Below are 12,579 nucleotides of genomic sequence, written 5' to 3' on the forward strand. Positions count from 1 at the left end.
TTAGCATGCAAGGGGGTGGTAAGTGCTAAGGAGGAAACTAAGGGGGAACAGGGGAATGGGGAGCGTTGGCAATTTTGATAAAATGGACACGAAAGCCTTCACTAGGGAAGTCTGATTTGAACAAAAGAGTGAGGAAAACCTGGGAACAAACCAGCCGTGTACTTGGGGGAAGTGCAGTGTTCAAGACGAATAGCACTAAGAAGAAATCCCAGCTTAACGTGCCCTTAGACATCGATTTACATTTCCACGGCCTAAGAGCGAGGGCGCGGGTCGGAAAACAAGCGCCTGCCGCCGCAACCGCCATTTTGCTTCCGGGCACCGATCGTGGCTGGGGCTCCACGTTACTGCCATCCCTTTCCCACTCTGGCCCGGTGCCGGCTCGCTGCACCTCCGAGTGAACAGCAGAGGGCGCCCAGTGGCGGCTTAGGGAAGAAATTTGGGCCAGCCAGGCGGGGCGGGACGGGGCCGCTCGCGCTGCCCTCACCCATGATGGCGGCCAGAGCCTCGCCAGGTCCCGCCGGGCGGCGCGCGCATGCTCAGCTCGCCGCCGCGGCTCCGCGCTCGGGGGCGGGTCTACGGTGCGAGAGGACGCGCGCCCTGCGGCCCTGCCTCAAGTCGCCGCGCCACAGCTGCAGACACCCCCGCCACTCCCAGACTCTGGAGGGGAGGATGGAGTCGGTGACCGTCGCTACCGACGGTGGGGACAGGTCAGGGGTCCCAGCAGGCTCAGGCCTGTCGGCTTCCCAGCGTCGGGCCGAACTGCGGCGGAGAAAGCTCCTGATGAACTCGGAACAGCGCATCAACCGGATCATGGGCTTTCACAGGCCCGCGGGCGGCGCGGGTGAGTCGCCTTTTCCTCTCAGCCTCCCGTCCCCGCCTGAAACCTTCAGGATCGTTCTTCCCGCCCGCCTCCCCCACCCCGTTGGCCTTGTGGCCCCAGCCCTGCTCCTGACCTCCTGCCTGTCCCCGCCCCTTAGCGGGTAGCGCAGGTTCGCTCCTTAACCCCGGGACGTTTCCAGTCGCTCCCCAGGTTTCCAGGGCATCGCCCTGAGATCGTGTCCCCACGGCTGCGAAGCCCTCTGTCCTGACGCCCTCCACCCGGTGTCCCCGGGACGGCCCCTCTCCGCCTCACCCACACCCTCGCCTTCCTGAAGGGCGCACGTTTTATCCCCAGACTCCTTTGCCCACTGCGCCCTTGGGCAGATGCTCCGCTGCCCCAGCATGCCAGGTGCCTTTCCCTCCAGGGCCTTCCCTAGCGCCTGCCCTTTCCTATGTAATTCTTCGCCGTCCCGATCAGCTTGTCTCTGCTGGACTACCTCCTGGTCCGTCCTGCGTAGACCAGACTCTTGTGGTCGTATCTCCGTGTCTGTGTTCAGTGCCCTCAACGCTGTCACCTATGGACTTTCTAGAAGAGGTGGGAAAAGTAGGAGTGAGCATTCTCTATCGACCCAACAAGTGCGACATGCGTCCCTCTCTTCATTAGCTCTGGTTGATGTGATTGATGTTAGGACTGCATTTAAGCCTAAAGCAGAGTTTCTGATTTCTCCCCAAAGACATGTCCAGTGAGATTCTGAAAATTTTTTTTTTCATGTGAATATAATCGAACACTTAGTATGCCCTTAATGTTCCATTGTTTCCTTTAATAATTGACCTTACGTCATTGGTCGCAGGCTCCTTAGATCTTTGTGACTTGTTCTGTGAGGCTTTAGATAGATACCTCTGAACTTCTGGACAGTTGAAATGAGATGTAAGGGCACCATTTCAAATTCTTCTAGAACAAAAATTAGAAGGAACGTTTTTCTATCAGGGTATTTGTTCTTTCCCAATTGTTATGTTTCTTGAGGTACTTTCTATATTTTGTTCTTTTGCTTTGAAAATTTTATGTCTTTAAAGGTTTTTGTTTGTTTGTTTTTCTTTTTAAAAACCAGAGCAGCATCCTAAAACTGCTGAAGTACCTACTAATGGCTGCCTTACTACATAAACAGTAGCTGTAGGATGTGCCACACCCTATGCTCACAGGGCTCTGGATTCAGAAATCAGATTTCAAAGTACAGATTTTTAAAAGTTTTAATAATTTTATGTTTTTAACCAAATAAGCTAGAGCAGGTGATGCAATCATATTTCGGGGATATATTATCCATGAAAATTTGGTCTTTACAGCTTGCTTCATCCCTGAATATCTTTCCCAGTTAGTTTACTAGTTTTATCTCCTACCGTAAAGTTTGGGTTCTTTCCTCTACAGGAATACTTTTTGGGTGATGCATTTTGAGGATGTAGAGGAAGGAACTAATTTTTGTTTTACAAAGAATCAATCGGTATTTATTTCATTTCAGAGACTGTGTTCTAGCTGCAGCAGCATATTTTTAAAATATTAACATGTAAGATGTTTGTCGGGATATAGTACATAAGGCTTTTAAATTTCTTTTCTCAGAAGAAGAAAGTCAAACGAAGTCAAAGCAGCAGGACAGTGATAAACTGAACTCCCTCAGCGTCCCTTCAGTTTCAAAGCGAGTAGTGCTGGGTGATTCGGTCAGTACAGGAACGACTGACCAGCAGGGTGCTGTGGCTGAGGTAAAGGGGACCCAAGTGGGAGACAAATTGGACTCTTTCATTAAACCACCCGAGTGCAGCAATGATGTCAACCTTGAGCTCCGGCAGCAGAACAGAGGGGACCTCACCGCAGACACCGTCCAGAGGGGTTCTCGCCATGGCCTGGAACAGTACCTTTCCAGATTTGAAGAAGCAATGAAGCTAAGGAAACAGCTGATTAGTGAAAAACCCAGTCAAGAGGATGGAAGTACAACAGAAGAGTTTGATTCTTTTCGAATATTTAGATTGGTGGGATGTGCTCTTCTTGCTCTTGGAGTCAGAGCTTTTGTTTGCAAATACTTGGTAAGAAAAGAGCTGTAAACTATTAACTAACTTAATGGAAAATGGAAATTGGTTATAATAATGAGTGCTTTTAATCCGTAGAATCATTGCCAATATTAACTTAATATCTACTAGATCCACGTGGCTGTTTGGAGATGTGTTATAAACTTTACCATTCATCTTAGTTACAGAATGAGGTGTTCTGATTAAATATAGAGCCTAATGATAATAATTACATTTGGCTCTTCATATCTGTGTGTTCTATAATGTTGGTTCCACTTCCATGGATTCAACCAACTGCGGATCAAAAATATTTGGGGAAAAAATAAAAAATTAAAAATACAACAAAAAATACAAATAAAAAAATCCAGTTTAAAAACTATTTATACAGAATTTACATTGTATTAGGTGTCATAAGTAATCTAGAAGTGATTTAAAGTATATGGGAGGAAGTGTGTAGGTTATATGCAGATACTACACCATTTTATATAAGGGACTTGTCTGTGGATTTTGGTATCTGAAGGAGTTCCTGGAATCAATCTTCCTTAGATACCACAGGACGACTGTAGTAATCTCTTTCTACATGCCAGGTACTGTTTTAAGTGTTTTGCATGTATTAATTCATTTAATCCTCTTCCTTATGAACTAGATATCATCTGAATCTATGAGGGAATAAAAACTCAGAGGTTACCTCGTTTTCCCAAGGTCACACAGCAACTGAGTGACACCTCAGATTAAACCCAGCCAGATTAATTCCAGAACCAAAGGGTTAAGTGCCTACATGTACTACATATCAATTACCAATTTTTAAATAATTTGAAACATTAAAATTTGGTTCCTGTGGTGCTGAATGTGAGGTAATTTTCCTATGGTTCAGAAGGCATTTCAGCATTTTATAATGTTGTGGTAGTGTCATGATGACAGTCCATTTTTGTTGTACCATGATGTGGTCCTTTTGTTTTACCGTGTGTGGAAGAATGCAGAAAAGCATAGCTCATAGTTAGCGTCTTGCTCTTTGAGGTATTTACATTCAGTAGACATTTTAAGAACACCTACTACATACCAGGCACATAAATAAGTTTTCCAAATAAGGTTTATATCATTAAGCAAAACAGTTTTTAGTATGTATTTTTATGCAAATATTTTTGTAAACAAAATGTTGAACGGATTTGATTTTTTTCCCCTGATGATAAATTGTCATTATAGCAAAGATCAGTGATGCTTTCAGCATTAGTGAGCTACATAGCTCTTTTTGTTTCTTATCTAAAGGGTTCTGTGCTTTCATGCTTTTAAAGTTATGTCCTATTTTAGCGCCTCTTTTTATATGAGGTGTTTGGTTTTTGTTTTCTAATTTTCTTTGCTGTCAGATTTTCAACTGTTTTCTCATTACTGCCATCTAGTGATGTTTGCTCCTTCACACCCATCATAGTATTTTTAATTTTAAAAATAATTATATAAATTGTTATTTTGATCTTTTCTGTTTTGTCTGAGAGGCCAGATCACCAAGCCATTTTATGTCTAGTAAGAGTAGCTCATTTGAGGACCGTAAATGGTAGCTGTGTGAGTTAACTCCTTGCCCCAAAGTCTAAGGAATGAATGGTGTCTCTTTTGAGTGCTGGGCCTTTTATGTGTGCTTGCAGGGTGTCAGCTAATTCCCTCTAGGTGAGGGAGATTTTAATGCATGATGTGGTATACATCTATCACCATTTAATACTTTAAATAATTAAAATATAAGGTTTTTTTTTGTTTGTTTATTTTGAGACAGAGCCTTGCTCTGTTGCCCCTAGTAGAGTGCAGTGGGTGTCATCATAGCTCACAGCAACCTCAAAACTCCTGGGCTCACGTAATCCTCCTGTCTCAGCCTCCCAAGTAGCTGGGACTACAGGTGTGTGCCACGATGCCCAGCTAATTTTTCTATGTTTAGTAGAGACAATGTCTCTCTTGCTCAGGCTGATCTAGAACTGAGCTCAAGCAACCCTCCCACCCTGGCCTCCCAGAGTGCTAGGATTACAGGCATGAACCACTGACCACACCTGGCCAAAAGATAAGTTTTTATGAGAGACGTTTTTTGGGACGCTGAAAGAATGTGAAAGAATGGCATGACTTGAGAAACATGTCTTATGTTTAGGAAATCATATCTCTTTATTTTTTTCATCCTTTTGCAGAAACAAGATTAGCTTTTAACCACTAATATTAAATATTATAGGTTTTTTTTTTGCTTGGAATTTTATAGCTGCTGTTAGTTTGATTTATTGTGATTTGAATGATTATGTTAGATGTATTTAATTTTGTCTTCTATCTTCACAGTCCATATTTGCTCCATTTCTTACTTTACAACTTGCATACATGGGACTATACAAATATTTTCCTAAGGTAAATTAAAATGTCTTCTAAATTATGTTGATGTGTTTGGAATGATTGATGACTAGCTAATTTTAAGAACTTAAAAATGTTAGTCCTACTTGTCTGAATCAATGCTACTCAAAATGTGTTTTGCCCACCAGTGCTGATCTTCAGTTAACACATTTGTTTAGAAATTCACCCTTGAAACCTTGCAGTTTTGTAGTAGCAAAAGTTTGGAAATAACCTAAATGTCCCCTAACAATTGACTAGGTAAAAATTATGGCATATCTATTCAGAATGAAGAAGCTCTCCAAGAAATATTAAGAGAAAAAACACAGAATAGGATCTATAGTGTACTACTTTTTTTGAAAAAAAGAGGAAAAATAATTTGATTGGGCTTATATATGCATAAAGAAAATCTGGAAGAATATACCTGAACCTATTAACAATGGTTATTTGTGATAGGGATGTGTATGGGTTACTAGGTGAATGGGGGAGAGAAAAGGGAGACTTTGTACTTTCTCCCAATAAAACAACATTTTGTTGTAGCAGTTTTTAAACACAAAAAAAGTTGAAAGAATTGTGCAGTGAACACCCATTTATACCTACCACCTAGGTTCTATAACTAACATCTTGTTCTATTTATCATGTATCTGTCCAATTTTCTATTGTCAGTTCATCTTGTTTTTTTATTTTATGTTTTTAGAGACAGACAGGGTCTCACTCTGTTGATCAGGCTGGAGTGCAGTGGCCCATCATAGCTCGCTGCAGCCTCAAACACCTAGGCTCACGCCATCCTCCTGCCTTAGCTTCTGAATAGCTGGGACTATAGGCGTGCGCCACCACACCCAGCTAACTTTTTTATCGTTTTAGAGACAGGGTCTAGCTGTTGCCCAGGCTGGTCGCAAACTCCTGGCCTCAAGCGATCCTCCTGCCTGGGTCTCTCAAAGTGCGGGGATTACACCGTCTTATTTTTCTTGATGCATTTGAAAGTATGTTGTAGATGTACACATCACTGTACTTTACCGCTTTCATAATATTAACCTATAATTCATTTTTACTTTTTTTTAAGGTACAATTTTAACAAGTGAAATGTTCAAGTCTTAAGCATACCATTTGATGAGTTTTGACAACCTGTGAAACCTATATCCGTTTCGAGGTTTGGAACCTTGCTGCCACCCCAGGAGGTTCAGTCATTCCCCTTTTTTAGGCAGTGTCGGCCTCTACACCCCAAAGATCTGATTTTATGTTTCCCACATGGTTTTGCCTGGTTTAGTAATTCATATAAATGGGATCATTTCTGTTTGTACTATTTTGTGCAAGCCTTCTTTTTTTCTGCATGATATTTTTGAGGTTTCTCTATGTTGTTGAATGTATCAGTAGTTCATTCCTCTTTTTTGCTGAAAAATATTCATAGTATGAATATATCTGTTTATCTCATCTCCTGTTGATGGACATTTTGGTTGTTTCCAGTTTTGGGTTATGACTAATGCTGTGAAGAACTTTTTTGTATGAGTCTTTTTGTGGACATAAGCTTTCATTTCTCTTAGATAACTAGAGCTATTTATATTTTTAAAATTTTTGAACCATGTGACTGGATTTGGTGATACTAAATCAATAAATGAAAGAAAACTTCAGCTTTTACTCTCAAAAAATGAGAGTAGAAAATTATTTAGGAAATAAATGTTCTCTCTTCCCCTAAAATACTCTGAATTGTTCAGTGATATCCCATTGCATGTGTAATCAGATGTGAATTCCTTTGTATAGCAATTAGGGCCCTACAAGATGTTTCTACAATTCTGTTACAAATTACTCACTCTTCTCCAATACACCTAGCATTCTTCTGCCTCTAACTTGTCATGAGTCTTACCTTACAGTAAGATTTCTCCTCTCACTTCTGCCAGTCTAAATCCTGCTCATCCTTGAAGGCTTGTTTTTAATTCTACTTGTGCTTTATTTATATAAAACACTGGAGTAATTTCTATCTTCTTCGAGCCCTGGGCTACACATTATCCATGTCATTTGTTTAGTGGTTATTTATGTCCATCTAGTAATGGTTTTCCTGCTTTTATTTGTGCTATTGTATATATCTTAAATTGTAATTTATGTCTTGCTCCCAAGATGGCATGTTTTTAAAACTTTTAATAGTGAGAATGATGTTTGCTATTGCCTAGCAGTTTGCTAATTTACATATTATATATTCAGTATATGGTCACATATTATTGATTCTTTTGAAACTTCATTAGTAGTTTTGAAATCATTTAGGTAAAAATAGCAATATTGATGATGTTTTTATAGAACTTAAGTAGTCTGCTGAAAGTTGTAAGATTAATTTGAGTCTTTCTCTACAGGGTGAAAAGAAGATAAAGACAACTGTACTAACAGCTGCACTTCTGTTATCTGGAATTCCTGCTGAAGTAATAAATCGATCAATGGATACTTATAGCAAAATGGGTGAAGTCTTCACAGATCTCTGTGTCTACTTTTTCACTTTTATCTTTTGTCATGAACTGCTTGATTATTGGGGCTCTGAAGTACCTTGAAGCCTGCACAACTTGGAAGAAGAAGCTTACAAAAGAAAAAATTTTTTTTCTATATTGCGATGTCTCTAAAGGAGGCAGATCGGTTTACACCTTTATGTAATTCTTTTTCGTTATAGGGCTTGTTAAACCACTTTATTAGGAATGGAATGGCAGGTCCCCTGTTTTGAAAGGGTTGCATTTGTATTAGTACTAATATGAAGAATAGGGTACCAATGTCATTAATTTTGATTTTTCTTGTTTAATTGGAATCCCTATTCTATACTTTTCCTCTGACTTCTTAGAGTTGTAATTCTTTTGGAGGCTAAGCTAGTGCTTTAGGGAGAGCAGATAAACATGATCTCAGCCAGCCCTAAGGACTGCCGCTTGTATTTGTGTCATTCTGTCCTGAGAAACAAAGTCATCTTAAAAATAAAATGAAAGAAACTGAATTGTCTAATGTTAAGTCTGCACACTGTAACTTTTCATGTTGAATTAGTATCTTAATTTTTACTCCAGCAAAAAAATATTTAATGGAAGAAATGATTAAGATTCATACATGTGAGATTAGAAGGTATTTATAAAATTCTGTATACCAAACTCAGAATTGGAAATTTTCAATTTGTGCTTTCAATTTTAAGAAGTATGTTTTTTAAAGCGAACAAGAACAAAATGATTAGATTAAAAAATGGGATGTAAAGAATTGAGGCATACATAACCCAATAGCATAAATATCCTTTTAACTAATTTGGTAACAGTATCATATTTGGAAGGTTTGTCTTCAAAGAGTATAAAATTTAAGTGGTATATTGCTTGGTGTTATATTTCCTTACAGATTTTTTATGGTCTATTTGCTTAATCCATGTGATATTAAAAACATAAACTTTTTTTTATTACTAAGTCTTGGTTTTTTTATTTTTATTTTGAATCAGACTACTGGAGAATAAGTATAATAAACTCTTTTCTGATTTGGGGTAAGATAATAGGCACACATTTTTCCTGATTCCATAATGAATCTAGTATATATAGGACTGTAAAGCATCCTTAGAGTTGTCACTTACCACTTTAATCCCTGGGAAGACATTAGTGGTCTTCTGTCATTGTATTGCCCAGGCTAGAGTGCAGTGGTGTCATCATAGCTCACTGCAACCTCCAGCTCCCAGGCTCAAGTGATCCTCCTGCCTCAGCCTTCCAAGTAGCTAGGACTACAGGTGCTCACCACCATGCTTGGCTAATCTTTCTATTTTTTGTAGAGATGGAGTCTCACTATGTTGCTCAGGCTTATCTTGAACTCCTAGCCTCAGCAATCCTCCTGCCTTGGCCTCCCAAAGTGCTAGGATTACAGGTGTGAGCCACTGTGCCCAGCCATACTTTTGTTTGTTTAAAAAATAAATGGTAGGTGACACATGCAAAGTTTTAGTAATTGTAGATTATTACCAAATTTATATTTCTAGAAGAGCCATATGATGTCTGTGTCTGTCGGTGCCTCTTTTTCTCTTCACTAATTAGCATCTCCCTGTTCATTTGCTTAAGTGTCTTTAATAATTTTAATATCAAATGGGAATGGAAGTTTGTTAGTGTTTGGAATAATTAAAAATTAGAAATTTCTGGGTTTTGAAATGTATATGGATTAAAATGACTGACAGCAATGGTTGTTTAGAGGTGACATCTTTGACCATGTTACCTAGTAGTTTTTTTCTGATTAGTTGTATAAACAGATATGTGTGCATCACAGTTGATACTAAAAACGGCAAGGGGGTTATGAGATACTCAGAACTGGGTTAATTAGAATGAAAATCTGCTTTGGAAGCCAGGGCAGTTTGCTGAAGGTGATATATTGGAGACATAGTGGAGTATAATCACTTCTTCACCTGTGCTCATAGATAAAACATTCCTCCAGGACACAGAAATGATGTGAACTTACCATAAATAGATTGTGGACATAAAATATATAAGGCAGTTAGAATCATCATGTTAATGTGTTCTCTTAAAGGGAAGTTATAAATAGTCAAGTATCATGAAGAGTGTTGTGTGGGTTCTAGTTCCAGTTTAGATTCCAACAAGATTAGTGATCTAGACCTAAAATATGTTTCCTGAGCTTCAGTTTTCTTATTATCAAGAAATTTAGGCCAGGCACCATGGCTCATGCTTGTAATCTTAGAACTCTGGGAGGCCGAGGTGGCAGGATCACTTGAGGTCAGGAGTTCCATACCAGCCTGAGCAAGAGCCAGACTCTATCTCTACTAAAAAAGAAAATCGGAAAAAAAAAAAATTAGCCAGGCAACTAAAAATAGAAAAAATTAGCTGGGCGTGGAGGCAATGCTTAGTCCCAGCTACTCAGGAGGCTGAGGCAGGAGGATCTCTTCAGCACAGGAGTTTGAGGTTGCTGTGAGCTAGGCTGATGCCATGGCACTCTAGTCCACACAACAGAGGGAGACTGTCTCAAACAATAAAGCTTGAGTGTGATTTAAAAAATCTGTTTCAGCTGCCACATAAATTCTGTGATTCTAAGCAATATTCAAGTTGTGTTCATTTTAAAAGTTAAAGACACTTATTTCCATTCACTTCTGCATGGCCTCATCCAGTTCCATGGCTTAAATAACATGACTGAAACGCCACTGACTTTCTTCCACCAAATCTGCTTCCATGCCTTTCTCATCTCCACAAATTCACAACAATCCACAAAAGCTCTGTTCATCTTTATTCCTTCCTTTCCCTCAGCTCACATCCAATTTATTAATTAGGGATTTGAGAGCTGCCTCCAGAAGACAACCAGGATCTGACCACTTCTCACTGTCCCCACTGTTTAAGCCACTAGTGTTTTTCTATGTCTCTTAGACTGAAATCTACAGTCCTTAGCCCGCAGCCCACATCTAAGCAATTTACAGTGGCTGGGATGCCTGGCCCTCCTTGTTGTCCAGCCTGTTCTTACCTTTATCAGCAACTGCCAGACCCTCCAGTCTCTACCCTTGTTCAATGCTACTCACTGCTGCCACTGGTGGATAGCAAGCCACAGGAGCACAAACTCGTCTTGGAGTCTAACTCCTTGGTTTCCTTTTTCTGAAAGATTAGGCTGGGCGTGGTGGCTCACTCTTGTAATCCTAACACTTTGGGATGCCAAGGCAGGCGGATTCAGGCTGGAAGTTCGAGACCAGCCTTGACCAAGAGCTGAGACTCCATCTCTACAAAAAAATGGGAAAATTAGCTAGGTGTGGTGGCACAGGCCTGTAGTCCTACCTATTCAGGAGGCTGAGGCAGGAGGATCGCTTGAGCCCTGGAGTTTGAGGTTGCAGTTGAGCTGTAGCTCTGGAGAGAGAGCAGGACTGTGTCTCAAAAAAAAAAAGTATTAAGGAAAAATTTACATACATTAAACTGCACCAATTTGAAATGTACAGTTGAATGAATTTTGAGAAACGTACAAATCTATGCAATAAACACCTGTCAGGATGTAGAACGTTTTTTCCCCATCATCTTTGGTGTGAGAAAACATAGTACAGAGGCATTTAAAATAAAACAGAGCCTCTCCCCAACTCCATTATAGCTTTCTGCAAAAACAACTCCACGTTTCCCGTGTGTTCCAGGAGATTGTATGTATGTATGTATGTATTGACAGGGTCTCGCGCTGTAGCCCAGGCTGGCGTGCAGTGGCCTAATCATAGCTGTTCTCAATCTTGAATGTACTTCAGAATCACCTGGTAAAAATTCCCAAATTCCCAATGCACAAGTAGCACTAGAGGCCAATTAAATGAGAACATCAGGGTGGAAGCCAGAGATGGGCTTTGTTTTGCTTTCCTGTTAAAGCTCATCAATGAGGGGAATGTTGAGAACCATTATAATCTTTTCGTAATAACACATTTTTAGTTCCTCGTCCTCTTCTCGCTCAGGTTAACTCCTTCTCGGTCTTAAAATCTCATTTCAGAGGTCACTTCCTCAGGGAACTCTTTCTGACCCTCCAGCGGTGGCCTCTCCTTGCTGTGTTACATTGTTACATCTGCTTGTATTTTCATTCACGTCTGTTTTCCGCACTGAGCTCCCGCCAGAATCTAGTCCGGGCCTGGCACGCGACAATGCGTACAAATAACGAGAGTGCATGGAGAAGTCTGTCGCATCTTTTAGCGCAAATTAAGGCATGTCTATTTCCCCCGCTAGACCGACCGCCCCAGGAGCTCCCGGAGTCGCCTTCGAGCTCGTCACAGCCGGGATCCTCCCAGGGCCCGCGAGGCCGCGGCGCCGCCCTCGGTCCCACCCACCGCGGGCCGGGGAGCCAGACCGAGGCGTCGCTTCTGCGGCGCGGCCGGCGCGGCGCGCCCTCCGGCCGGGAGGAGGCGCTGTGGCGGCGCAGCGGCTTCCGGCCGGCTTTTTCTCTTCTTTCTGCCGCCCGCGCCGGCACGTCCTGTTTTCTCTCGTTGGCCGCGCTGGAATGGCAGCCTCTGCTGTGGCTGCCGCCGCCTCTTAGAGCCGAGTCTTGCCTGGCCCGCCGAGGGCAGCGCAACCTCCTCCTTTGTCCCGTTCGCTTGCGAGTCGTCCCTTGGGCGTCGGCTTTCGCGCGGCCGGAAGGATGGGCCGAGAGTCACGGTGAGGCTGTGCGCCGCGCGGGCGAGCGGCTCTTGGGGTCGTGAGAAGAGGCGGGAGTTGAAGCGGCCGCCGGGCCGGGCCTGGTCGGTCCCACGTGTGGCCAGCGCTGCTCCGCGGCCACTCGCGAGGCTGGGGGACCGCAGCTGGGAAAACGGCTGTGCTCGGGCCGGCGACGGGCACGGGCTCCCTTGCACTAGCGTCCGCCGGTTCGAGCCCCTGGAGCGGGAGCTGCCCTCTAGGACGTCCGTGGTCGGGCACCACGTCCCGCCAG

At 42.2% G+C, this 12,579-nt stretch overlaps 2 protein-coding genes across 4 annotated transcripts in view; both read left to right on the forward strand.

The window, feature by feature from the left end:
• Positions 1-556: 556 nt before the first annotated feature.
• On the forward strand, positions 557-8,629 carry CAMLG (calcium modulating ligand). 2 transcript variants are annotated; one of them, XM_045550818.1, is made up of 4 exons: positions 557-841; positions 2,432-2,892; positions 5,179-5,244; positions 7,566-8,629. In XM_045550818.1, the coding sequence occupies exons 1-4, from the start codon at positions 670-672 to the stop codon at positions 7,755-7,757; spliced, it is 891 nt and encodes a 296-aa protein (XP_045406774.1). In that variant the 5' UTR covers positions 557-669; the 3' UTR covers positions 7,758-8,629. The 2 variants fall into 2 exon arrangements, with proteins under 2 accessions (XP_045406774.1, XP_045406775.1); XM_045550819.1 differs by lacking the exon at positions 5,179-5,244 and having other exon boundaries at positions 580-841.
• Positions 8,630-12,080: 3,451 nt separating this feature from the next.
• DDX46 (DEAD-box helicase 46) overlaps positions 12,081-12,579 on the forward strand; it is a 45,841-nt gene continuing 45,342 nt past the window's right edge. The window contains exon 1 of one of the 2 annotated variants that reach the window (XM_045550821.1): positions 12,081-12,308. In XM_045550821.1, the coding sequence (XP_045406777.1) occupies positions 12,292-12,308 (17 nt within the window). In that variant the 5' untranslated portion in view covers positions 12,081-12,291. The remainder of the gene's footprint in view (positions 12,309-12,579) is intronic. The other variant, XM_045550822.1, reaches the window with a different exon arrangement.

The sequence above is a fragment of the Lemur catta genome, chromosome 5 (genome assembly GCF_020740605.2).
Source record: "Lemur catta isolate mLemCat1 chromosome 5, mLemCat1.pri, whole genome shotgun sequence".
In the NCBI taxonomy this organism is placed as follows: domain Eukaryota; kingdom Metazoa; phylum Chordata; class Mammalia; order Primates; family Lemuridae; genus Lemur; species Lemur catta.